General features: G+C 38.5%; 1 protein-coding gene across 1 annotated transcript in view; it reads right to left on the minus strand.

Moving 5' to 3' along the window:
• LOC124613076 overlaps nt 1-27,282 on the minus strand; it is a 111,072-nt gene that overhangs the window by 37,671 nt on the left and 46,119 nt on the right. Inside the window, exons 6-9 of the mRNA XM_047141660.1 lie at nt 27,151-27,264; nt 18,998-19,099; nt 12,935-13,009; nt 4,286-4,397 (exon numbers count right to left, since the gene is read on the minus strand). Coding sequence (XP_046997616.1) covers nt 4,286-4,397; nt 12,935-13,009; nt 18,998-19,099; nt 27,151-27,264 — 403 coding nt within the window. The remainder of the gene's footprint in view (nt 1-4,285; nt 4,398-12,934; nt 13,010-18,997; nt 19,100-27,150; nt 27,265-27,282) is intronic.

The raw sequence follows: 27,282 nt of genomic DNA on the forward strand, positions 1-27,282 counted from the left end.
TACAGGGAGCGAAAGGCTATTTACAACTTGTACAGAAACCAGATGGCAGTCATAAGAGTCGAGGGGCATGAAAGGGAAGCAGTGGTTGGGAAAGGAGTGAGACAGGGTTGTAGCCTCTCCCCGATGCTATTCAATCTGTATATTGAGCAAGCAGTAAAGGAAACAAAAGAAAATTCGGAGTGGGTATTAAAGTCAATGGAGAAGAAATAAAAACTTTGAGGTTCGACGATGACATTGTAATTCTGTCAGAGACAGCAAAGGACTTGGAAGAGCAGTTGAACGGAATGGACAGTGTCTTGAGAGGAGGATATAAGATGAACATCAACAAAAGCAAAACGAGGATAATGGAATGTAGTCAAATTAAGTCGGGTGATGCTGAGGGAATTAGATTAGGAAATGAGACACTTAGAGTAGTAAAGGAGTTTTGCTATTTAGGGAGTAAAATAACCGATGATGGTCGAAGCAGAGAGGATATAAAATGTAGACTGGCAATGGCAAGGAAAGCGTTTCTCAAGAAGAGAAACTTGTTAACATCGAGTATAGATTTAAGTGTCAGGAAGTCGTTTCTGAAAGTATTTGTATGGAGTGTAGCCATGTATGGAAGTGAAACATGGACGATAACTAGTTTGGACAAGAAGAGAATAGAAGCTTTCGAAATGTGGTGCTACAGAAGAATGCTGAAGATAAGGTGGGTAGATCACCTAACTAATGAGGAGGTATTGAGTAGGATTGGGGAGAAGAGGAGTTTGTGGCACAACTTGACTAGAAGAAGGGATCGGTTGGTAGGACATGTTTTGAGGCATCGAGGGATCACAAATTTAGCATTGGAGGACACCGTGGAGGGTAAAAATCGTAGAGGGAGACCAAGAGATGAATACACTAAGCAGATTCAGAAGGATGTAGGTTGCAGTATGTACTGGGAGATGAAGAAGCTTGCACAGGATAGAGTAGCATGGAGAGCTGCATCAAACCAGTCTCAGGACTGAAGACTACAACAACAACAACAACATACAGTAGTGAAATTAACAGTAATGATGTGCCTCTGTTACTGCAAATATAACATTATAACAGACTGTTATAATTTTATAATGAGTGACTTAATGGCAAGGAGTGCTAACAAATATGATGTAGATGTGAATTAATTACAAGGATAGCTGGCTAAAGTGGTCTAAATGGGTACTTAGAAAATGGAGATGAGACAAAATCAGGCAACCAGTTGGTAAAAGTTTTTGCAAAATAAGAATGTCAGAAGAGCAAGAAACAAGGAGCAAGGAGCAAGAAGCAGGGAGCAAGAGCAAGAGCAAGGACAGAGACATGCTTTTTAAATAGGATGCTGTTCCCAAATATATGTAGTATGGTAGGAAATGGTATATGTCTACCAAGGAAGACACCATCTCCGTAAAGTAAAGAAGGAATATGAATAGGTAAAGATAATAATTGTGTCTAAGAAAAGAGGTGTGAACGACAATTTTTATAAATGTAGAATATTTAATATTTTGAAATTTACTCCAATGGGAACTTGCCTGAGTTGTAAAAGATTAAGGAATATAATCAAGCAGGAAACTATTAAAGGTATGAAATTGTTTGTCTCCATGTAACAGAAATATTACAATGATAAAGCAGTATTATATCCAAATACCGTATTTACTCGAATCTAAGCCGCACTTGAATCTAAGCCGCACCTGAAAAATGAGACTCGAAATAAAGGAAAAAACAATTCTCGAATCTAAGCCGCACCTGAAATCTGGGACTCGAAATTCGAGGGGAGAAAAAAGTTTTAGGCCGCACCTCCAAATCGAAACAAAGTTGGTCCATTGTAATATGAGACACAATTTAGGTCGAATGAATGACGATGCAGCTACAGTAGTTTGGTTCGAGTAGTAAGCTTAGCAGTTAAGCTATACCAGGTAGCCATTGCTATGCGTCAGGCGCTCTGTCCGTATTTATACGGGTACCCTTCCACTTTTCACGTGCTTCGTCTGGTTTGAATCGATTGCTTATTTTGCTTTGATCTGATAAGTGTCGTTTTCTTTGTTATAGGTGTTTACGTCACTCTAAGCTGAAAATGCATTACTGTACTGTGTCATGCATTGTTTGTCGCATTCTGATAGTGCGTGTTTACGGCCTGTCGCGGCTCGCGGCATGGCTTGCTTTTGTGCGCGCTACCGCCACTTAAAAAAAAAAAAAAGAAGAAGAAGAAGAAGAAGAAGAAGAAGAAGAGAGAGAGAGGAATCGTCTCATTAGCGAAACAATGGCAAGAGACTGCTGTTTGTTGTTATTTGCACTGATGCTTTCTTTGATAATGATCAACAAGAACCAAGTAACAGACTGCGTATGATAGAAGATGTTCTAAACAAGAGTTTACTGAAAATTTTTCTCCTTTTGAAAATCTTTGCAGACGCCTCTTTAGTACATTACATTCTGCTTAGAAATTAGAGTCATCTTAGATTTAAAAATCTAGTCAGTTGCTGTGCTTCATTTCTGACTGTATCACTATTAGGCATAAGAATATTACGAATATATACATGAAACGATACGTATATTCTTCCACGTTTGCTGTTGTCTCACTCTAGTTTCGTAGTTTATTAGGCAGACAGGATTTAAATGAGATAGCAGCAAACACGAAACAATACATGGCAAAATGTTTATATTCGTATTATTCTTATGGTGAAGAGAATACTGCATGTGAATCACATTTCATCAGGTTCCTATTAGCAACCATCTCTTCTCACAGGTAGGAAAAAATTCAGAACGTAGAGTTGGCCATATTGACAAACATCCCAAACAGTCTTGCCAGTCGGATTTTCGTATTACATTGAAATTCTGCTACATTCGAAGATGAACAATACGGAATTTGTATTTACTTCATTGAATAATGTATCAAAATGCAGTGGGTGAAACTCGGGGCGGAGAAAAAAGCTCGTCTTCCACCTTTTTGTTTTTTATTTATATAGGTTTTGGTGCCAGTATTTATCTTTGTGCCTACAAAGCATGCCTGTGTAGCGCTACATATATTCGACGGCAGAAGTTAGTTGTGGCGGCACCTACCAACATTTTTCAGAACTTCCGCTTGCTTTGTACTCGATTCTAAGCCGCAGGCGGTTTTTTGGATTACAAAAACCGGAAAAAAGTGCGGCTTAGATTCGAGTAAATACGGTATACAGGCATATTAAAACAAATTTGAACATTTATCATATTAAGAAAATGTTAGGTGCAAGGATAAATGCATATTCCTCCAATTACAACTGAGACACAATTAACAGTACAATAATAATGGAGATGAAATGTCCAGTAGTGCAAAAATGAGAAGCATAGTACTATTCTCACATGATAAGGCTTACTACCTTTATAATATAGCATTACAAATATTTATCAAAGGAATTTACTGATAGTATCAAAGGATTATAAAATGGTAGAAGTTTGACTTATGAACTAAGAAAAGTAACAATATTTATCGCGAGATCATTCACTAAGAGAGGGGGACATATGGTACTACATATCATTCTAGAGGACTGATGTGTATCCCTGTGTATTCTTACCAATGAATGGAACTTACAATTGAAGACGAGGAAACAAATGATCACAGAGGAGAGCACAAATATTGTGTCGATTTGTTATTTTATTTGCACGTGGAGAATCATGCCAGGGGACGAAGCATGTCTTTACAAGGAGGGACAGCAATCACAATTACTTGGCAAGAGAAAGTACCTGCATGGACGCAAATATATGAGCTTCTGGCATCATTGGCTTACTTTGGAGAAGTGCAAAATCCTCAGAAAATATGTACCTTTGATTGGACTCAAAAAAATAAAATGAAACGCCATTCTGATTCTATCATTGCATGGATAAATCTGTATGTAGTGTTTTCATGTTGGGCATTCTGATTTGACAATTGATGTCATACAAAGGATGTTTCACATGATTGTGGACAACATTATTTGTACATAATTATATATATCTAAGATGCCTGCATAATTATTCAAGAAAAGTATAAAGTGCAGCATAACATTTCCTTACAGCTACACACACACAAACACACACACACACACACACACACACACACACACACACACACACACACGCCCTGCAGTGAGTGACAGAGTTGCTGTTGCCACAGGGGTGTGCATTTGAGAGAGTATGTATTTGGTTCCAATAAACAGTGATAGCTCACTTCACACACAGTGCAGTTTCCCTATCTGTTACTCATGTCCATGTATCAATGGCCATTTGGGGTTTGATTAATCGTTTACATCCTGTAATATTATTGTACATAACAAGTACAAACCTTGTCCTTGACTGAGGATTAATCTTTTGCAGTTCATCTGGTTGATACTCAAACGGCGTAGCCTGCTGGACCCCGTCTATGGTCTTCTCCACTACACTGGTTTTCACAGGTTCTGAAAAATTATTTATTCATTTTTATTTACCTATCTTTTGAGAAGATTAAAAAATTACTGCCAATTCATTATGAAATAGTGCATGCAGTGACTGCTGTTAAGATAGGAATGAATAGTGTTGCATTGTCTTTTTACACAATAAAATAACTTCTTTGCAAGAATGCATAAATAATACAAACTTCTACACTTGGGTTGAAACAAATGAAGCGCTGTTTTAAACTGGCCATGTATTCAGGAAGATGGAAGATCTATTCCCAACTGGCCATCCTGATTTTGATTTTCTGTGAGTTCCTTAAATTACTTCCTACTGTTTGTAAATGCCTGTATATATGAATTATGTTTTTTTCCTGAAACTGTAGTACCAAAAGATATATAATCTTCTTCTTTTGCCCAGTATTTATCCTGCCTAGCATGGGGTCTACCTTGGCAGCATTTGTTGAATTTTATTTCATTGTTTAACTTTGTAGTTGTATGCCCTTCCTCATGCCACAGTCATCAAGGTACCATAACGGAGGTAAGGTGTGTAGGCCATCTGTCTCTGAATCATATAAAGTGTGTTTTGTGTATTATCATGTTTTAATTGTTTGTGTATGTATTTTTTGAGGTGGAATTTGGGGACGTTTACCTAAACGAGCAGGCAAAACCACCATAAAACCACACTTAACACTTGCCAGTTATCAGCCCAGTGCCAATGAATCACCATGCGGATTCAATCTTCAGCTGGGTCACCTCCCCGTCTTGCAAGATAGCACATTGCATGTTAAGCTATAAAAGCAGGTCAATACCAAGATATGTCTAATACAGTGATCCACAAATGAACACAACCATTACTGCTGCTACTACTACTACTACTACTACTACTATTACTACTCCCCAGTGATTACCCTACAGAGCTACATACCTAACCACCGCTGAGATATTGAGCAGCAAGTTCACTATCTCTCTAGGTTGCTGAACTTTAGCTGCCTTCACCCAGGACATGGCATTCAATGTGCAATATGCTGATGTGGTCTCCACCATGCAACTGAATGCTCAGATCCACCTTTTCATCTGGTTAGTGTACTGCGACACTGTCATATGCTACACAGCACACTCTAGCAGCAATACATGTGACCCTTCCCCTCTATACACAACTTCTCACAATGGTTAAGCTGAAACCACCTTTTCACTTAGTCAATGGCTACATGCCAAGTTGAGAACTGTGTCAATATCAAGTAATGTGTCTACTATCTGTGCACTCCAAGGTGACACTCAGCACAGTGGCTAATGGAAGTGACCATTAAGGAATCTATCATTTAAGCTTTCTCCCATTTGCCACAACATTGAGTATCAGCTTAGAGTGCACAAACCGAGCCTACACTAAGCAGCTTGCAATTAGGCTTCTACCTGGGCCTGCCTCACCCTGTCCTTAATAATTGTGGTGTGCTTTCTGCAACATCTCCTTTCATTCTAAGATTTGTCACCACTGACATGAACATTATTACAGGTATAAAAATTAGTAATTCATCTTCATATGGTAAGACTTGAAACACGGACTGTTGTACAATAGTGCCTTGGTAGTTTTGCATTTGTATTCAGTTTCTCGGCATACTTTCTGTTTTGAGCAAACTGTACATTTTCACTTTAGCATAACTCTCTTGGAGTGCTAAACTGTTATAACATTTGTAAAATGGCTCCCCAGATCTGCAGAAGATTATCACCACAGTACCTCCCCTGTCAACTTTTTGCAATCTGTTGTGTACATTTCTAGAAGTTCGCATTCCAGCAACAGATGAAACTTTGCACTTGATGTTTTTTGGCCTGCTACTGACCTCTGCAGAACATGAAACATTTAACACACACACATTCGGAACATGAAAAAAGGACTTTTATGACATTTAACTCCTCCAATATTTAAGTTTTATTCTGCAATGCATTGCAGTTTCTTAATTTCCGCTCTAATATTCCTGTCAGTCTTTCTTGTTTCAAGCATTTGTATGGTGTTATAAGTGGTCAATACCCACACTTCCTTTTTGTCACACTGCTTAATGGAAAGCATCATATTAGTTGGTGTAAACTGAATATCTCCTCATTTGAGTTTCTTCTGAAATTTTGGCATGTTTTGTTCATTGCTACAAACAGCATCATATGTTCTATGAAATTTCAGGCAAACTTCCAGATGTCAAATTTCAGCACTATATATGTCCATGCTACCTTTTTCAAGCCAGGGAAACAGATCTGGGCCAGCATATCAATTGTCAACAAAGAATATGCCCACATTCCAAATAGGGCTTCGTTAACTGTTGCCACTATGTTATGATTTTTCCCCAAACAGTGGAACACAGTTTCTGTTGCTGTCCCTGTGTATTCAGTGAAATCTAAGAGAGAGACATTCTGACAATCAAACAACACTGATGTAGATTAAATGCAATGGAATGCCATACAAACTTCATCAAAAATCTTCCTGATTTTAAATAATCAGTGTCCTCCGCTGGCAGCAAATTGTCATTAAAACATAACAATCTCAAAAATAACAAAAAATGGTCTCTTTACACAATTTAACTGAAAATTGGAGTTTTCAGAAGAATGTATGTGGACAAATGTTTGCTAATTTTTAGCTTTTACAAGAGGGGCATTTGAAGACAAATAGCTATGAAACAATATGTTTCTTCATGTTCTGTATCTTTCCACTTTGAAGGTGAAGAACGAACTGTTCCTGGAGTAGTTTCCTAGATGAATAAATGAATCTCATTGGCTATGAACGTCACCAGATCTTCCGTCAAAAATAACACGAAGAATGACAGAATGCTTGGATCATCCCCTAGTTGACAGCTGTGTTCTGACATACCTTGTATACAGTCATGTACTGATAGCAAATAATCGAACATGTGATTAAGTGGACAAAAATCTTTTTCTTCCCAATCAAATTTGTCACTGATTTTTTGTTTCTTACTAAGGAAGTCTGTAGTGTTACACCTGCTGACAGACTTTTTTTTTTCAGAATTGAAGCAAGAGTTATCTCTTACATTCAAATTTAAAAATTTATCCTCACTATCACTTTTCATAATTCCATGATCTTTCGCTCAGTGCAACCACTTATCATTTTTATTGATGGAAAATATGATGAGAAAAACACTGATGCCAATCCTGATAAGCAGTGAGGTAGAAACCTAAGTAAAGTGCACAAAGGAAGACAACGTAAATATTCCAGAATTCAAATCTAGAACAACTGCCAACTTATGTTAACTTACGTGTTAGAAGTTACTATTTCAGGTGTAGCAAAGCAGTTTAAATCACTTAATAAAGGCAAGGTGTCTCATCCACATTGTATATAAGCAGATTCTGTTCAGAGTTTGCTAATACCATAGTTCCATACTTAACAATCAAATACAACCACTCACTCATCGAAATATCCATACCTATAGAATGAAAAGTTCCATAAGTCATACCAATACCCAAAAAGAAAGTAGGAGTAATTTGCTGAAGTACAAACCCATATCACTAACATCGATTTTCAGTAGGCTTGTGGAGCATGTGCTGTGTTCAAACATTATGAATTACCTCATAGAAAATGATTTATTGACAAATAATCAGGATGGAGTCAGAAAATATGATTCTTGTGAAACAAACTAGCTCTTTATTCTCACAAAGTAATGAGTCGTATCAACAGGGGATGTCAAACTGATTCCATATTTTCAGATTTCCAGAATGCTTTTGACACCATTCCTCACAAGTGACTTCTAATCACATAGCATGTCTGTGGGGTATTGCCTCAGTTGTGCAACTGGATTCATGACTTTCTGCCAGGAAGGTCACAGCTTGTAGTAACTGATGGAAAGTCATTGAGTAAAACAGAAGTAATACCATGTGTTCCCCAAAGAAACTTTATAGGCCCTCTGCTGTTCTTGATTTACATAAATGATGTAGGGTACACACTAAGCAGCCCTCTTAGATTGTTTGCAAATGATGCTGTCAATTATCGCCTTGTGAAGTCATCAGATGATCAAAACCAACTGCAAAATTATTTCAACAAGATATCTGTATAGTGCAAGAAGTGGATATCTGCATGGCGCAAAAAGTGGCAATTGATTCTAAATAATGAAAAGTGTGAAAAAACACCCATATGAGTAGTAAAAGAAATCTGCTAAATTTCTGTTACGCTATAAGTCACAAAAATCTAAAGGCTGTAAATTCAACTAAGTATTTAGGGATTTCAATCATGTTCACATAGATAATGTAAAAGACTGCAATTTATTGGCAGAACACTTAGAAAGTGCAACAGTTCTACTAAAGGTATGGCTTACACCATGTTTGTCCACCCTCTTCTGGAATTTTGCTGTGCAATGTGGGATCAGCTTCAGATGGGACTAACACAAGACATCGAAAAAGTTCAAAGAAGGGCTGCCCTCCAATGCTAAATTTGTGATCCCTTGATACCTCAGAACATGTCCTACCAACCGATCCCTTCTTCTCGTCAAGTTGTGCCACAAACTCCACTTCTCCCCAATTCTATTCAATACCTCCTCATTAGTTATGTGTTCTACCCATCTAATCTTCAGCATTCTTCTGTAGTACCACATGTAATGTATTGCAAATACATAGAAAGAAGGATCCTTTATTGTATGATTATATGATAGCGGAACATACACTGGTAGCAGTTACTTCTGTAAAATATCTGGGAGTATGCGTGCCAAACGATTTGAAGTGGAATGATCATATAAAATTAATTGTTGGTAAGGCGGGTACCAGGTTGAGATTCATTGGGAGAGTGCTTAGAAAATGTAGTCCATCAACAAAGGAGGTGGCTTACAAAACACTCGTTCGACCTATACTTGAGTATTGCTCATCAGTGTGGGATCCGTACCAGATCGGTCTGACGGAGGAGATAGAGAAGATCCAAAGAAGAGCGGCGCGTTTCGTCACAGGGTTATTTGGTAACCGTGATAGCGTTACGGAGATGTTTAATAAACTCAAGTGGCAGACTCTGCAAGAGAGGCGCTCTGCATCGCGGTGTAGCTTGCTCGCCAGGTTTCGAGAGGGTGCGTTTCTGGATAAGGTATCGAATATATTGCTTCCCCCTACTTATACCTCCCGAGGAGATAACGAATGTAAAATTAGAGAGATTAGAGCGCGCACGGAGGCTTTCAGACAGTCGTTCTTCCCGCGAACCATACGCGACTGGAACAGGAAAGGGAGGTAATGACAGTGGCACGTAAAGTGCCCTCCGCCACACACCGTTGGGTGGCTTGCGGAGTATCAATGTAGATGTAGATGTAGATGTAGAGAGGGTGCCACAGACATGATACATGAATCTGAGTGACAATCATTAAAGCAAAGGTGTTTTTTGTTGTGGCAGCACCTTCTCATGAAATTTCAATCACCAACTTTCTCCTCCGATTGCGAAAATATTTCATTGGCGCCCTCCTACATACGGAGAAAACATCATAATAATAAAATAAGAGAAATCAGACCATGCACAGAAAGATTTAAGTGCTCGTTTTTCCTGCACGTTGTTCAAGAGTGAACGATACAGAAATAGCTTGAAGATGGTTTGATGAAAGCTCTGTCAGACACTTAATTGTAAATTGCAGAGTAATCATGTAGACGTAGATGTAGAAAAACACGATCACAATAGATGAAGTACTCAAACAACGCTTAGTGACCAGAACTGTGAAGAGACACTGAGATCTGAGGGGGAGAAAGAGATACTGAGATATGAGGTGGAAAATCTGCTGTATGGTTGAATTCTTCAACAACACACAGGTGCCTGAATGGTGGCTCAGGGATTGGCAATGGTGCCCATGTTAATTCATCAACTGCTCTCCATGAAAATTCTGAGGTTGCATTTAAACTCATCAACAGCTCCTGGGAAGTGCAGGAGCTGGCGGAGTATGAGGAGTTAACTCATCTAAAGCAGTCAAAAGGATAAACATACCTATAAATACACATAGGTCTAAAAGTGATACAGTTTCAAGAAAATATATGATGAAAGGAGATAAAGAAGTGAAGAGTAAACACATTTTGGTTGTTCTCCATCATGGATGGATAATGAGTGAAGACTGTAAAAAAAGAAAATGGAAGGAAAATCTAAGCAGTGAATCATTAAAAAAAAAAAAAAAAATATATATATATATATATTTCACTGCATACGTTGCCCTCTTTTTAGGTTCCATACCTTTTTCTTATGAACTGGAAGATGTATTAAGTCAAGATTTATGTCACATATGGAGAACTATGGTCTCTCTGCAGTGAAATAATTTTAAGCTTCCAGGTCAATATATTCAAAAGATAAAGCCATTTACAGGATGAAAATTACTGAACTATATGAAAAAATGTAAATTAGTTATAAACTACAACATGCACACACTTTATTCAATATGTAAATGTCACTACAGATATTCAGATTTAGGTTATGACATGTTCGATATGCCTGCCATCATTGGCAGTGATGTGGCACGGACAAAAAGTAAAATTCTGCATGAGCCAGGGAAGTGTCAGAACATCGATGCTGCCGATGACCTCCTGAATGGCTCTTTTCAGCTCAGCAATGGTTTTGGAATTATTGCTGTACACCATGTCTTCAATATAGTCCCACAAAAAGGAGTCATCTGTGTTCAGATTTGGAGAACGTGGCAGCCAATCGAGGCCCATGCCAGTGGCTTCTGCGTACCCCAGAGCCAGAACCTGGTTCCCAAAGTGCTCCTCCAAGACATCATCAAACACTCCTGCTTCAATAGGGTCAAGCTACATCTTTCTTGAAACACATCTTGTCAAAATTAGGGTCACTTTGGATAATGGGGATAAAATCATCTTCCAAAACCTTCACATTCTGTTTGGTGGTCACTCAAGGAATATTGCACCAGTTATTCCATGACTGAACATTGCACACCACACAGCCACCCATTGAGGGTGAAAAGACTTCTCAATCACGAAATGTGTCCCACCAAATATGCGAATTTTGCTTTTTGATGAAACCATCCAAATGAAAATGGGCTTCATAGCTAAACCAAACAATACATGCGCATCCTAATTTCCATCATGTCCCCCAGCTAACTGTGCAGTTTGAACATTCTAACACAAACCATTCAGAAGTTATGACGATTTTATTTCATATAGTTCAATAATTGTTACCCTGTTGTCACATATCTCGATACTCACAAACTTGCTCATCAAAACCTGTAGTATACTTCCCATTAACCTAGAACCATCAAATTTGGCAAGCAGTAAGCTTTCACAGTAAAAGCAGAGGAAAAAATATGAAGACTGTTAATTTGTAATTGTATCCCACAAAAGAAATGTTTTTTGTCATTCTTGAAAGTCTTGGAATTCCTGGGACTGACATCTTGCCAGTTTCAATACCAGTAACAAGCAGAGATCTTAGAGATACTTGATTCCTGTTCTACTCACACTTATCTGGATTTTTTCCTTTTCTTTCCTTTCCTTCTCCCTTTCTTCCTTAGTGTAACCGCCTCTTACCTTCCCCATGTCATCCGACAGTCCTGTTTATCTCAAATACTTTGGTTCTTTTCCAAGTTGTTTTCATACAAATCTCTCTTATTTCATTTTCCCCCAAACGTAATTGATTCCTATCACTTCTGCAAAATTGCAAGTTTACTTCAGCATCAAAACTACATAAGAGACATGGTGAACACAGTGAAACAACTCACAGTCTAAATAATCAAGCACAGGAAAGTAATAACAATAAATAGAAAAAATCTTTTTGAAGTTGCGAATGAGGGAACATAGTTTTACAATAGGAACAGATGTATGGTCATTTTTTTTTTTTTTTCAATACTTGTGACATATAAGACCAATCAATTGTTAACATCCAACATGAATTCTGGAGATAATTAGTTACACTTCATGCTACAGTTATGATGCACCCTTCAGAAATGAAACTAAATTAGAAAAGAATGAGTCTGTAAGAGAATACTTTCACACAATACACCTGCTTAAACTACTACTTAGTATATGTCCATCATGGTGATTTAACACAGATTACATTAAGTGACTATTTAACTTGCTTAATTTCAGAAAATGTCAGCTTCTTGATTTGCACCACATTTACAATAGGTATGGGATTTATTAACCATGATTTAGGGCTAGAAACAACAAGGTCATGCAGTTAACTGTAACCAAACTGCTGTCAGAAAAAATTATAATGCCATTATAGGTATCAAATTTCTCATACCTTTATTGAGTACCAGCAATTTCATTGTCCTGAACAAAAATTGATAGACCTGCGGCATAACAGAGGATGACAACTTTGAAGTAAGCGGTTCATTTGCTAATCACACAATGTAAAAGTAAAAAATTCATATACTTACTTTATACAGCCCCACCAATATCTCTCTCTCTCTCTCTCTCTCTCTCTCTCTCTCTCCCTCCCCCACCCACCCCCTTTCCCATGCTTAGTATGCAATTACTAAAAAATTTTACAACTAAAATTGTGAAATCTTAGTATCAACAAATAAAAATCATAATTGAAAACTTGGAATAGTAAATGACTCATCAAAATAAACCTGTTTATTGTTTTAGTTCATTTCAAACATACACACCTTTATCATGGTAGCTGCTGCCGCTCATCTTGTGATCAGTATGCCACACGCTGCCACAATAGTACTCTGATTCACCTACAAAAGTTAATGATTTCTAATAGGAATGTTGTAACTGTTCTGTAAGGTATGAAGCTAAACACAAATTTGTGGCAAAAATTTAAGTAAAAACATTCATTAGTGCAATACAGAAAATGAAATACAGAGAAATACTGCTGATAAATAGCACAAAGGATGAAGGAAGGTTGTGAAAGAGAATGATGATGGGAAAGAAAAGCCAATGGAACTTCAGACCAGAAGCCAGTGAAACTTCAGACCACACAGATGGCAAGAGTCAAGTGTATACAGGAGTGCTGGTTCCCAGGTGTAGAGTCCAGTAATCGTGTTGTGGTAAAGGGGAAGATGCACCCAAATACCACGAGCGGTTAATTCAACACCCAAGATATGTTTCATAGTATGCTCATAAGCAGACACGTTGTGTTCTTCCAGTGCAGAAAGTTTATTTGTAGTTTTCATGTACCAACACTCCAAACATGTGTGTTTTGCTAGTCTGCCATTATTATTTCATGTTCATTTCCACATCATGTGTCTCCCTTAGTGAAGGCCTTTTAACAGATTTCATTATTTCTAGTACTTGTCTTCTCTTAATCTTACTTCTTATTTTTATATTTAGGAATCTAGCTTCAAGTTGTGAAGCACGTATCAGCCCATCTCCACAGCATGTTATTCGTAAGCACAGTCCAGTTCTACCAGAGAGCTGGACTGTTATATTTTGTTCCGTTACACATGATACGAAGAAGAACTAGGTGATTAAATCAGTATACATTGATTAAAAGAAGCTAGATCCACTAATCCAGGAAAGATCTGTTCCATTGGCCAGTAAAATCCATACAAATTATAAAAATCGTTGAACACACAAATGTATATGTATGTAAGTTCCACAGCACCACCTAAACCACTGGATCAGTTTCAACCAAACTTGGATCACGTATCATTTACTCTCTCTGTAAAGAGTCACTGTGGGGGTAAAAACCACCCACCTATCAAAGGGGTGGTTAGGGGTGAAGAAACAGTGTAGCCCACAACACGAGAATATCCATACTTTAGTCATCCAGTATTTGAAAGTAAGAGCATTAGGGACAAGCAACAAACTTTACACATAATTTCAAACCATTATGTAACTTTTCCTCCCTGACAACACCCACAAAATGATCAATGGAATAATGTTTATCATCTACTATGTTTTCACTGTTCATGCAGTAAAACTGCCACAAGAAGTGTGACGTTTCAATTTATTGCTTCTTTACTACTAGCTGTACTTGTTACACATTTTGCAGACAGTATTCACATATACCACTGAATGTACCACAAAAGGTACTTCACTGTACAGCATTTACTTCAGGAGATAACAACATAATAAACACTAACTGTGTGAAAAACTACCACATCATGCAATATGTTTACATATATTATCCTGTTGCTACTAACTCAACTGACAACACATTTTGCAGACAGCATCCACGTATGCTGCTGAATGTTCCTGTTGTTGTTGTTGTTGCTGTTGTTGTCTTCAGTCCTGAGACTGGTTTAATGCAGCTCTCCATGCTACTCTATCCTGTGCAAGCTTCATCATCTCCCAGTACTTACTGCAACCTACATCCTTCTGAATCTGCTTAGCGTATTCATCTCTTGGTCTCCCTCTACGATTTTTACCCTCCACGCTGCCCTCCAATGCTAAATTTGTGATCCCTTGATACCTCAGAACATGTCCTACCAACTGATCCCTTCTTCTCGTCAAGTTGTGCCACAAACTCCTCTTCTCCCCAATTCTATTCAATACCTCCTCATTAGTTATGTGATCTACCCATCTAATCTTCAGCATTCGTCTGTAGTACCACATTTCGAAAGCTTCTATTCTCTGCTTGTCCAAACTATTTATCGTCCATGTTTCACTTCCATACAAATACTTTCAGAAATGACTCCCTGACACTTAAGTCTATACTCGATGTTAACAAATTTCTCTTCTTCAGAAACGCTTTCCTTGCCATTGCCAGTCTACATTTTATATCCTCTCTACTTCGACCATCATCAGTTATTTTGCTTCCCAAATAGCAAAACTCCTTTACTACTTTAAGCGTCTCATTTCCTAATCTAATTCCCTCAGCGTCACCCGACTTAATTTGACTACTTTCCATTATCCTCGTTTTGCTTTTGTTGATGTTCATCTTATATCCTCCTTTCAAGACACTGTCCATTCCATTCAACTGCTCTTCCAAGTCCTTTGCTGTCTCTGACAGAATTACAATGTCATCGTCGAACCTCAAAGTTTTTATTTCTTCTCCATTGACTTTAATACCCACTCCGAATTTTCTTTTGTTTCCTTTACTGCTTGCTCAATATACAGATTGAATAGCATCGGGGAGAGGCTACAACCCTGTCTCACTCCCTTCCCAACCACTGCTTCGCTTTCATGCCCCTCGACTCTTACAACTGCCATCTGGTTTCTGTACAAATTGTAAATAGCCTTTCGCTCCCTGTATTTTACCCCTGCCACCTTCAGAATTTGAAAGAGAGTATTCTAGTCAACACTGTCAAAAGCTTTCTCTAAGTCTACAAATGCTAGAAACGTAGGTTTTCCTTTCCTTAATCTATGTTCTAAGTTAAGTCGTAGGGTCAGTATTGCCTCACGTGTTCCAACATTTCTGCGGAATCCAAACTGATCTTCGCCGAGGTCAGCTTCTACCAGTTTTTCCATTCGTCTGTAAAGAATGCGCGTTAGTATTTTGCAGCTGTGACTTATTAAACTGATAGTTCGGTAATTTTCACATCTGTCAACGCCTGCTTTCTTTGGGATTGGAATTATTATATTCTTCTTGAACTCTGAGGGTATTTCGCCTGTCTCATACATCTTGCTCACCAGATGGTAGAGTTTTGTCAGGACTGGCTCTCCTAAGGCCATCGGTAGTTCTAATGAAATATTGTCTACTCCCGGGGCCTTGTTTCAACTCAGGTCTTTCAGTGCTCTGTCAAACTCTTCACGCAGTATCGTATCTCCCATTTCATCTTATTCTACATCCTCTTCCATTTCCATAATATTGTCCTCAAGTACATCACCTTTGTATAGACCCTCTATATACTCCTTCCACCTTTCTGCTTTCCCTTCTTTGCTAAGAACTGGGTTTCCATCTGAGCTCTTGATATTCATACAAGTGGCTTTATTTTCTCCAAAGATCTCTTTAATTTTCCTGTATGCTGCATCTATCTTACCCCTAGTGAGATAAGCCTCTACATCCTTACATTTGTCCTCTAGCCATCCCTGCTTAGCCATTTTGCACTTCCTGTCGATCTCATTTTTGAGATGTTTGTATTCCCTTTTGCCTGCTTCATTTACTGCGTTTTTTTATTTTCTCCTTTCATCAATTAAATTCAATATTTCTTCTGTTACCCAAGGATTTCTACTAGCCCTCGTCTTTTTACCTACTTGATCCTCTGCTGCCTTTACTACTTCATCCCTCAGAGCTACCCATTCTTCTTCTACTGTATTTCTTTCCCCAATTCCTGTCAATTGTTTCCTTATGCTCTCCCTGAAACTCTGTACAACCTCTGGTTTAGTCAGTTTATCCAGGTCCCATCTCCTTAAATTCCTACCTTTTTGCAGTTTCTTCAGTTTTAATCTACAGTTCATAACCAATAGACTGTGGTCAGAGTCCACATCTGCCCCTGGAAATGTTTACAATTTAAAACCTGGTTCCTAAATCTCTGTCTTACCATTATATAATCTATCTGATATCTAGTATCTCCAGGATTCTTCCACGTATACAACCTTCTTTTATGATTCTTGAACCAAGTGTTAGTTATAATTAAGTTATGCTCTGTGCAAAATTCTACCAGACGGCTTCCTCTTTCATTTCTCTCCCCCAATCCATATTCACCCACTATGTTTCCCTCTCCCCCTTTTCCTACTCTCGAATTCCAGTCACCCATGACTATTAAATTTACATTTCCCTTAACTACCTGAATAATTTCTTTTATCTCATCATACATTTCTTCAATTTCTTCGTCATCTGCAGAGCTAGTTGGCATATAAACTTGTACTACTGTAGTAGGCGTGGGCTTTGTGTCTATCTTGGCCACAATAATGCGTTCACTATGCTGTTTGTAGTAGCTTACCCGCATTCCTATTTTCCTATTCATTATTAAACCTACTCCTGCATTACCCCTATTTGATTTTGTGTTTATAACCCTGTAGTCACCTGACCAGAAGTCTTGTTCCTCCTGCCACCGAACTTCACTAATTCCTACTATATCTAACTTCAACCTATCCATTTCCCTTTTTAAATTTTCTACCTACCTGCCCGATTAAGGGATCTGACATTCCACGCTCTGATCCGTAGAACGCCAGTTTTTTTCTCTTGATAACAACGTCCTCCTGAGTAGTCCCCGCCTGGAGATCCGAATGGGGGACTGTTTTACCTCCGGAATATTTTACCCAAGAGGACGCCATCATCATTTAATCATACAGTAAAGCTGCACGCCCTCGGGAAAAATTACGGCTGTAGTTTCCCCTTGCTTTCAGCCATTCACAGTACCAACACAGCAAGGCCGTATTGATTAGTGTTGCAAGGCCACATCATTCAATTATCCAGACTGTTGCTCCTGCAACTACTTAAAAGGCTGCTGCCCCTCTTCAGGAACCACACATTTGTCTGGCCTCTCAACAGATACCCCTCCATTGTGGTTGCACCTACGGTACGGCCATCTGTATTGCTGAGGCACACAAGCCTCCCCACCAACGGCAAGGTCCATGGTTCATGGGGGTTCCTACACAAATATATATTTTTGGCACAGTTCAGGAGATGTAGCGTCAAAAACACAGAGATGCATGAGAAACTGTTGCAACAAGCATTATGTTTTAATTTATTACTTCTTTATTATTAACTCTAAATAAACACATTTTGCAGGCAGTAGGCACATATATCACTGGGTATACCTGCAAAATTATATCATTGTACAGCATAGTTCAGCAGATATGACATCGCAAACATTAAGCTGCATGAAAGTGCAGGATGGAATTCACTAGACATACAATTGAAATACGTGCACAAATATGCAACAAGCAAAGCCAGAGGCAAAAAGCTTATCCTAATGCCCTGGAATGATTTCAAGCAAATTCAGCACACATACTTGTTACAGTTTGGAAAGAAATACTGTAGAAGTAAGAACCACCAGCCTCCGATTGGGATGAGTGTGATAATGTGGAGAGAAAAGGAAGATAAGAGGACAAAGAAACAACAAGGAGAAGGAGGAGATAAACACAGACAGGAGAAGGAAGAGTGGACAGTGTTAGGGGAGGAGGGAATAGACAGGGAGATGAGAAGAGAAGGAAATGGGCAGAGACAGCGGAGGGAGGAGACAGGCAGAGAGATTCAGGAGGAGGAAGTGAACAAATGAGGAGAGAGGGGAGGAGGAAATAGACAGAGAAAGAGAAGAGGAGAAGATGGGCAAAGACAGGAGGAGGAGGAAACAGGCAGTGAGGTATGTCTGAGTCTGCATCTATATATGTGTATGGTACCTGTTCTTTCAGACATGTCAGAAAGAACAGACAAAATGGTGGAGCATGACAGCTGTGAAGAATGAAATTTCAAAGAATTACAAACATCAGCTATGTATGGGAGATGGACAGAATCAACAGGGAGAGTTGAAAATTTGTGCCCGACCAGGATTTGAACACAGGATCTCCTGCTTACTAGGAAGTCATTCTAACCCCTAAGCAACCAAGAACACAGAAATTAATGTGGCTGTGCAGTCTTACTCCAAGCAGGCCTCAGCAGACTCACATTCTCAACTTACTCCACACACTACAAAAGGGAGGAGGAGATAAACAGACAGAGAAGGAAAAGGATGGAGAAAGGGAAGAGGAAGAGATAAACAGAGAAAGGGGAGAGCAGGAGATACACTAATAGAAGATTGGAATAAATAAATAACCCGAGCAATGCGGGGTTTCTCTAGTCATAAAATAAAACTGTTCAAGTAAGCTCAGATTCATTCACAAATATAATTCATTACCTGTATGTCTTGTTAGAAGTGGTGATCCTCCACAACTGCTATAAGGTGGTGGCCGCATGTTAACAGGCCCTGATAAAGGTCGCTCAGTTTTCAGAACTTCACCTGTTAACAAGATTTGTATAACCAAGTATGATTACAGGAAATAAGTACATCATACATTAATCTTGCACTCCAAGAAGACTCTTGATGGAAGTGGCTGAGTCAATAGAAAGCAAATGATGTTGACTGGTACCGCCCAGTTTCTGATTGCAATAAGTGTTAGTTGTGGATTATGTAATATTTAAAGTATCTAATGTATCATTTACAAGATGCTTTCAAAGCCCCTCCTGTCATTTCAATGATAGGTAATTCCTGTCACTTGTTCTTTCATAGACATAGATGCATCAAACAGACTGTTCTCTGGTTGCTAAAGATTGGAAGAAATCAGCCAAACAGTGATTGATGTCATCTGAGTTTCTTTTACTCTGCAACTCTCATCAGCCACTTTGACAAGAGTCTTAAGTACATATATTGTACCATACACTAAAACAATTTTTAAAATATGACAAATTATGAATGGGGATATCGACCTCAGTCACTATGGGAACATCTAGGTGGCAAACTCAACACACATTACAGTGGAACTTCGATTTTACATTCTCCAATTTTAGGTTTTTTGTGAGTCTACACCATAAATTCATATCACCTGTGGAAAACCCATAAGATCAATGCTGAAAATTACACAATTTTGCGTGTCTTCCTAATAAAGTTTACCTCAATTCTATGTTCTTACTTGACACCTCACTTTACTTCATCCTATTGACATTTGATGTGACTGAAGGAGTTATAAGTGGCACAAAAGACAGATGGTTCAAACTTGCAACATTTAGCTTTACTGTGCAATTATGATACAACTACTGCTAGGCGGTAGCAGCAATGAAAAAACAGGACAGTCAATGTGAAGTGTTTTGGACTGCCCAGCTACCACTTTTTATTGTGTCAGTTATAATGCAGTCTTGTCTTTTTGCGTGTATTTCCAATGTACTGTATTCAGCAACAATTTCAATCATCAATCTTTTAAATTCAAACACTCAGTCTCGAAGAATGTGATAGGTCATATCAAGTATATTTCACACTACTTTTTGCAGGAACTGATGTAATCGTGACATAGTGGCACCTTGAAGGTGACCAGAAACAAGACTATCAATTTGCCAATTGCTATAGTGCTGAGTTGATGTTTATGGATGTGTTAATGACAGGAGAATTTCAGTTGTAGAACGAACTTTTCATGGGAATTGAGACAAGGAAGTTGACTGTATAAAAGGGGTTTTTAACACATGTAAAGTGAGCTCGCATGCTGGATACACTAGGGGTCAATGCATTAACATCACCAGAGCATGCTGCACTGCTATTGGCTATACAACAAAAAACAAACACTCCCACATGTTAGATTCTGATGCCTTTCACTGTACTTCACAGTTTCCAGTTTAATTCACCATGTTCATCAATATTTGCTTTTTTCTGGGTGAGCACAATGAAAAGGTCTCTCAAAAACAATTTTAACGTATGATTTGTAGTCCGCATGTTCGTAAATAGCTCAATTATCTTGTACCCAGGTACCAATTTCAATTTTTTGATGAGTTTTTACTTGCCGTTACATGTCTGTGATTTTTTAAGAACTGATGACATTCATTATCACGAATTACTATATAAAGATTGTATTGAACATTTAGTTTTCTTCACTTACACAGATTTTGTACAATGTATTGGAGATGATAATAAGTTTTAATCATATATGGCAGTTACATCTGTTTTTACTAATATTTTGGGGATTTTAACTTTTTCATCAATTTTGATTTGCGTTTTTTAAGTCTGAACCACACAAAAACGTAAAATAAGGGTTTCACTGTAATCACAACTGTAAGGGTAAGTTTCCAAAGAAGGAATAAGAAACACACCAAAAAGAAAAGCCAAAAACTTCAACACACCAATCTATAAGATCAAGGGTGGCAAGACAATAGCTCCAGTTAAATGTTATTTGTTTACTGCTCATGAGTGCACATAAAATATATATACTAGTCCCTCAGTTTAGCTTTACAGCCACTTTTTACATGTCCTGCCATTCACACTTTTCCATAACCATGTCGGTACTGATTTTCCTTGTAATTTTTAAACAAAAATATCTGTCTTCTGAAGGTTCATAATATTCACTTTATATTATAGTCTCTTGCTTCTGCATCTATATATCTACTCCATAAGCCACCATACGGTGTGTACTTGCAGAATGAGGGTAAAACAAGTTTCTATATGCCTTAATAGGAGCCCTAACTTCTCTTATCTTATATTCATAAGTTATGCTAAACATATGTTGGTGGCAGTAGAACTGTTCTGCAGTCAGCTCCAAATGCCAGTTCTCTAAATTTTCTCAACAGTGTTCCTCAAAAAGAACATTGCCTTCCCTACAGAGTTTCCCATTTGAGTTCTCAAAGCACCTCCATAATACTTGCATGTTGTTCGAATCTACTAGTAATAAATCTAGCAGCTCGCCTCTGAATAGCTTCAATGTCTTCCTTCAATCTGACCTGTTGTGGATCCCAAACAGCCAAACAGTACTCAAGAATCAGTCACACTAGTGTCCTATATGTGGTCCCCTTTACAGATGAACCACAGTTTCCTAAAATTCTCCCCATGAACCCAAGTCAACCACTCACTTTCCTTACTACAATCCTTATATGCCCATTCTATTTCATATCACTTTGCAACATTATGCCTCAATACTCGATTGACATGGCTGTGTCAAGCAGCACACTACTAATGCTGTTTTCAACCATTACAGGTTTGTTCTACATTTAAATCTAGCTGCTGTTCATCACACCAACTAGAAATCTTGTCTAAGTCATCTTCTATCCTCCTTTGGTCACTCAACAATGACATCTTCCCGCACACCACAGCATTATCAGCAAATGATCACAGATTGGTGCTGACCCTGTCCAACAGATCATTTATATTTAAGTAGATATAAAATGATAGTGGACCTATCACACTTGCATGGGCACTCCTGACAACACCCTTGTTCACTGTCGAATACAACATACTGGGCTCTGTTACTTGAGAAGTCTTCGAGCCATACTCATGTATTTGGGAACCTATTCCATGTGTTCATACCTTTGGTAACAGTCTGCAGTGGGGCACCATGTTGGGGCACCATGTTGAATGCTTGTCGGAAATCTATGAAGATGGAATCTGCCTGTTGCCCTTCATCCATAGTGCGCAGGGTATCTCATGAGAAAAGGTTAAGATGAGTTTCGCGCAAGTGATGCTTTCTAAACCTGTGCTGATTCATGACAGAAGTTTTTCCATCTCAAGGAAATTTATTATATTTGAACTGAGAATATGTTCAATAATTTTCAAGCAAACTGATGTTAAGGATACTAATCTGTAATTTTGTGGGTCCATTCTTTTGTCCTTCTTATATACCGGAGTCATCTATGCTTTTTTTCCAATAGCTCGAGATTTCGTGCTTGGTAAAAGATTAGTAATAAATGTAAGCTTCGTAAGGGGCCAATGCCATAGAGAACTCTTTGTAAAAGCAAATTAGAATTCCCTATAGACCTGGAGACATATTTGCTTTTAACCCTTTCAGTTGCTTCTCTAAGCTGGAGATGCTTACTATTATGTCCCCCATAAGGGAGTCTGTGAGATAGTCAAATGACAGTATGTCTGTTAAGATTCTCCTCTTGTATGAACATTATCTTAAATACAAAACCGAAAACTTCAGCTTTCTGTTTGCTATCTTCTATTGCAACACCAGACTGGTCAACAAATAACTGGATAGAGGCCTTAAGACCCACTAAGCAGTTTTAGGAAGGACCAGAATTTTCTCAGATTCTTGGCAAGATCTTTTGCCAAGGTATGAAGGTATCCGATGTTGCATACTTTGTGCATAAATTTTTTTAGAGATGCACGAATTACTACTAACTTTTGCCTGTCGTCATTTGTGCTTTCCCTTTTGAACTGAGAGTGCAACACCTTTGCTTCCTCAGCATTTTCTGAATTTCGTTGTTAAATCACAGTGGATCTTTTCCATCCACAATCTACTTACTCAGTACATACTTCTCCAGAGCACAATTTACAAACTGTTTAAATCTTGCCCATAAATCTTCTACATCCATCATACAGGAACTAAATGATGCCTCAGTGCAACATGGAAAGCGTTTTTAAAGTACAGGGTGAGGCAGTGAAACGGCACGATTTCGATAGTGGTTGTCGGGCGCGGAGGGGGGTTGCGAGAGTTGGGGAAGTGACCTTGGGCGTCTAGAGTGGTGGAAGTTTCAGTAGCCATGGAGCGTTGGTCGAGTGCGCAACGTGCATATGCCGTAAAGGCATATTACAAAAACGCGGATAGTGTGGTTGGTGCTCAACGCGCCTTTCGTCGTGAATTCAACCTGCCGCCACGGGCTCCCATGCCATCAAGGAAAGCCATTCTCCTTTGGGTTAAAACCTTTGAAGCTACTGCTAGCACAACAAAGAAAAGAGGCGGCAGCACAAAAACAATCCGGACACCCGAGAACATTAATCGTGTGCGCGAAGCGTTGGGACGAAGTCCGCGAAAATCCGCGAGACGGCACAGCGCAGAACTTTGTCTCAGCAATCGATCAGTAAGACGGATTTTGAAGAGTGACCTTCACTATCATCCATACAAAATTCAGGTAGTGCAAGCCCTTAAACCTAATGACTACAATAACCGTATACGCTTTTGCCAGTCAATGCTTAACGTTATTGAACGAAATGAAGAAAGAGTGCATAACTTATGGATGAGTGATGAAGCCCACTTTCATCTTAGTGGGTACGTAAATAAGCAAAACTTCAGATATTGGTCCTCAGATAACCCGCACGATCTTCATGAAAAAACCTCTCCATTCTGAAAAAGTAACAGTCTGGTGCGCAATGTCATCTCGTGGAATCGTGGGGCCCTATTTTTTTGAAGATGAAGATGGCAACACAGTGACGGTAAACTCTGGACGTTATGCTGACATGTTGACCATTTTTGGTCTGCCTGGAATTGATCGACATGATCCAGATGCTGAAACACTCTTCCAGCAAGATGGTGCAACAAGCCATACTGCTAATGTCTCAATGGAATTGCTCAGACTTGCATTTCCACGACGTCTAATCAGCAGGAATGGCGATTTCCCCTGGCCTGCCCGTTCACCAGATCTGACGGCACCAGACTTTTTTCTTTGGGGCTACCTCAAGTGCAAAGTCTTCCAGGAAAATCCACCAAGAACAAAAGAAGACCTGGAGGAGCGAATTCGACAGGAAATTAACAACATTCCAGTACAGATGCTACGAAACGTCATGGGACAATTTCATCTCAGGCTTAGACAATGTGTGCAAAACCAAGGACGACACCTCACTGACACCATATTTAAAAAATGATTGTTTTTAAGTTAAATCTTTAATTTCCACTCTTGTACTTGAGATCCATGTTCAACTATTATGATTTTACTTGTAAATAAATCTTTGGTGGTTTTACAAAATCGTGCCGTTTCACTGCCTCACCCTGTATAATAAAAAAACCTGAACTGCAAGCCATAGGTTATAGATTGTCATTTCTGCATTACAGATAACTGACTCCATAGATCTGAATGTAGAATTGACTTATTTATCCAATTTTCATTCATTAATCAGCTATGGCATCTTTTTCTCGTGTAACTTTTCATTGAGAAGAAACGGTTTGTGGTACAGAAGCACGTACTGAAGATGGTATGTGGTGTTCTTGTGTACAACTCTAAATAGTTGGGTGTACTGATAACACTCACAGAAATTCTCATAAAAATAATTCTAGAAAGAGGAAAAATTTAAAAACCATCCAGCACCCAGCATTAGTGTTGCACAGAAAGGAGTAAGCAATTTAGTGAACAAAACTCTGACCACATACCGAGCGGTAACCGAGCTTTATCTAACAGATAATACAAATTAATTTCAAATACAAACTGAAATAATGTCCTGCTTAACATCACTTCCCACTGTGCTCAAGAATTTCTGAAATGTGTTCTATCATGTAAATGGTCAACATGTTTGCATTTTTTCCTAAAAAATGTATTACAGTGGTAAATGAACTCATTCCACATTATAACAGGAGCAATTACTCCTCAAATATAATATATAGAACAAGGCAAATAACTAACAAACATGTTACACCATAGTGTAGATGCAGGCAGAACAAAAATACCACAGGAAACAACTTTTTTGTAACAATTTTCATCATTAAGAGAGATAAGTAAGCATGTTATACTAGTATGGCAGAGCTAATCACACCTAAAATAAACATTCTGTCCATATACAGCCTAAGCAAAAACTCCCACAAATAGTATTTGTGCTATCGACGAAGCGTGTCAAATTCAAAACCATGTGCTGCCACATTTGTCATGAAACTTATCACTAAATACAAACAGACAGTCCCCAAGAAAAACTGTTGCCAGTTGACAATGTGCATTAAATCTTGTCCGGAAAATTACCTCTCTCTCTCTCTCTCTCTCTCTCTCTCTCTTAATTAACACATGAAAAGAATGTGTTTACCAGGATTGGTTTGAGAACATTTTTTTCACACAAATGGCATATCCATTTCACATCCTGCCCTTTCCTACCTCAGACTTTAGTTGTCTCATTTGTGGACCCTTGTTTACTGAACATTTTTAAATCTGTTATCATATACTTTCACCTGTGTCTGTTTTTAGTATTAATTACAATACAGTCTGCACATAAAATTTGCACCTCTGATACGCCTTTCAGCTTGGTGTCACAAGCAGATGTCTGAGTCATTTGGACCTTAAGCTGACCCTGGTCTTAATTTGTCTTTAGCTTTCATTGGTCAAGTTAGTATACAGGCACTAATTTCTCCCCATGAACTAGGAGTAATGAGGACAAATTAAAAACAAGAAAGGGAACACTGAGAGACACTACAAGTGTTATCTTAACAGAACCACAGTTACTACTGTCAGAGGTCACTCCTGATTTGAAAAGGTCCTTACTGTCTTTTTACTCTGGTAGTCATTCATGGTATTACTAATTTTACTGACTACTTCATCTTTCCAGGTATCTGAATCAATCTTGCTCTCAGTCTCACTGTCAGCCTTCTATCTGTTCTTTTTATTTCTGTCCTGGCATTCTCTATTCTCTATCTGCCCAAACCAGAGCTCATCCTCGGGAACAGTTAATAAATTCTTACATAAGATTTGTCAGAAAATTACACAATTCACTGGCAGCAGGAAGATACATCCTAGAGCCAAACACCAACAGAAATTTTGGCACACACAATGTGTTTGGACTGCACTGTTTGGGTCAGTAGGCTGTTTTCTGATTCTGATTTTATGCTCTGTATAGACAACCTCTATCCTGCAGGACTTCCCCACAGGTGAAGCAGAAATCCTTGGGTTTTTGCCCATTCTCGCCAAACTTTGACGGTTACCTGTATATATGATGCAACCTTTAGAAAATCAGCATGTAGTACAATATACATGGACATTGGTGCACAGTGTTCTGGTGAAGATGTGTTAAAAGGATGATATCAAGGCATTTTTAATGATGATGATAATGATAATGACAGTAATGCAACAAAACATACATTTTTTTAACTTTACACTTTCAAACTGACAAACAAGAAAGGCCAGGATTTATCCTGTGTGTCACTACAATCTCTATGGGCAGCAATAAGTCTCCTGGTGGAAGTTAATGGTTACAGCAACTTCCAAGCATTTAAAGAGTATAAAGAAGTGCACCATCAAAATATCCTAGCTGAGTGAACCATTCATTTGTGAAACTAAGGAACTATGCCAGAAGAGGTAATACTAAGCTTTTCAATGTAAATAATAATAATAATGTTTTGATTATCAAAATAAAGAGTTGAGTACTGAAGTACACATTAAATCACTTACTTTTCTATCCTGTGATGTGTCACATTGCTGAAAAATGGGCTGATACTAAGTGAAGATTAACCACGATAATGGCCACCATTACACTGTACTCCAGTCTGGAGTGGACTACATTTCCTACTTGTGTTAAAAATATATTTATTCATTCTGTTTCTCTCTACTGAGCTCTCTGCCAGTTATAAAAGGAACCACTTTTAGACATCTCAAAGTCTATCTCTCCATAAAATAAAAGTACGTTACCTCTATTGATTCGACATGCGCCAGTTTTCCAACAGATCAGCAGGATGACACATAACACTGCTAATGGAATTCCTATCACCATGATTCCAGAAAGCCAGTGAGACCACTGGTCACCTAAAACAAATATTGTTA

Source organism: Schistocerca americana, chromosome 4 (assembly GCF_021461395.2).
Source record: "Schistocerca americana isolate TAMUIC-IGC-003095 chromosome 4, iqSchAmer2.1, whole genome shotgun sequence".
NCBI lineage: Eukaryota > Metazoa > Arthropoda > Insecta > Orthoptera > Acrididae > Schistocerca > Schistocerca americana.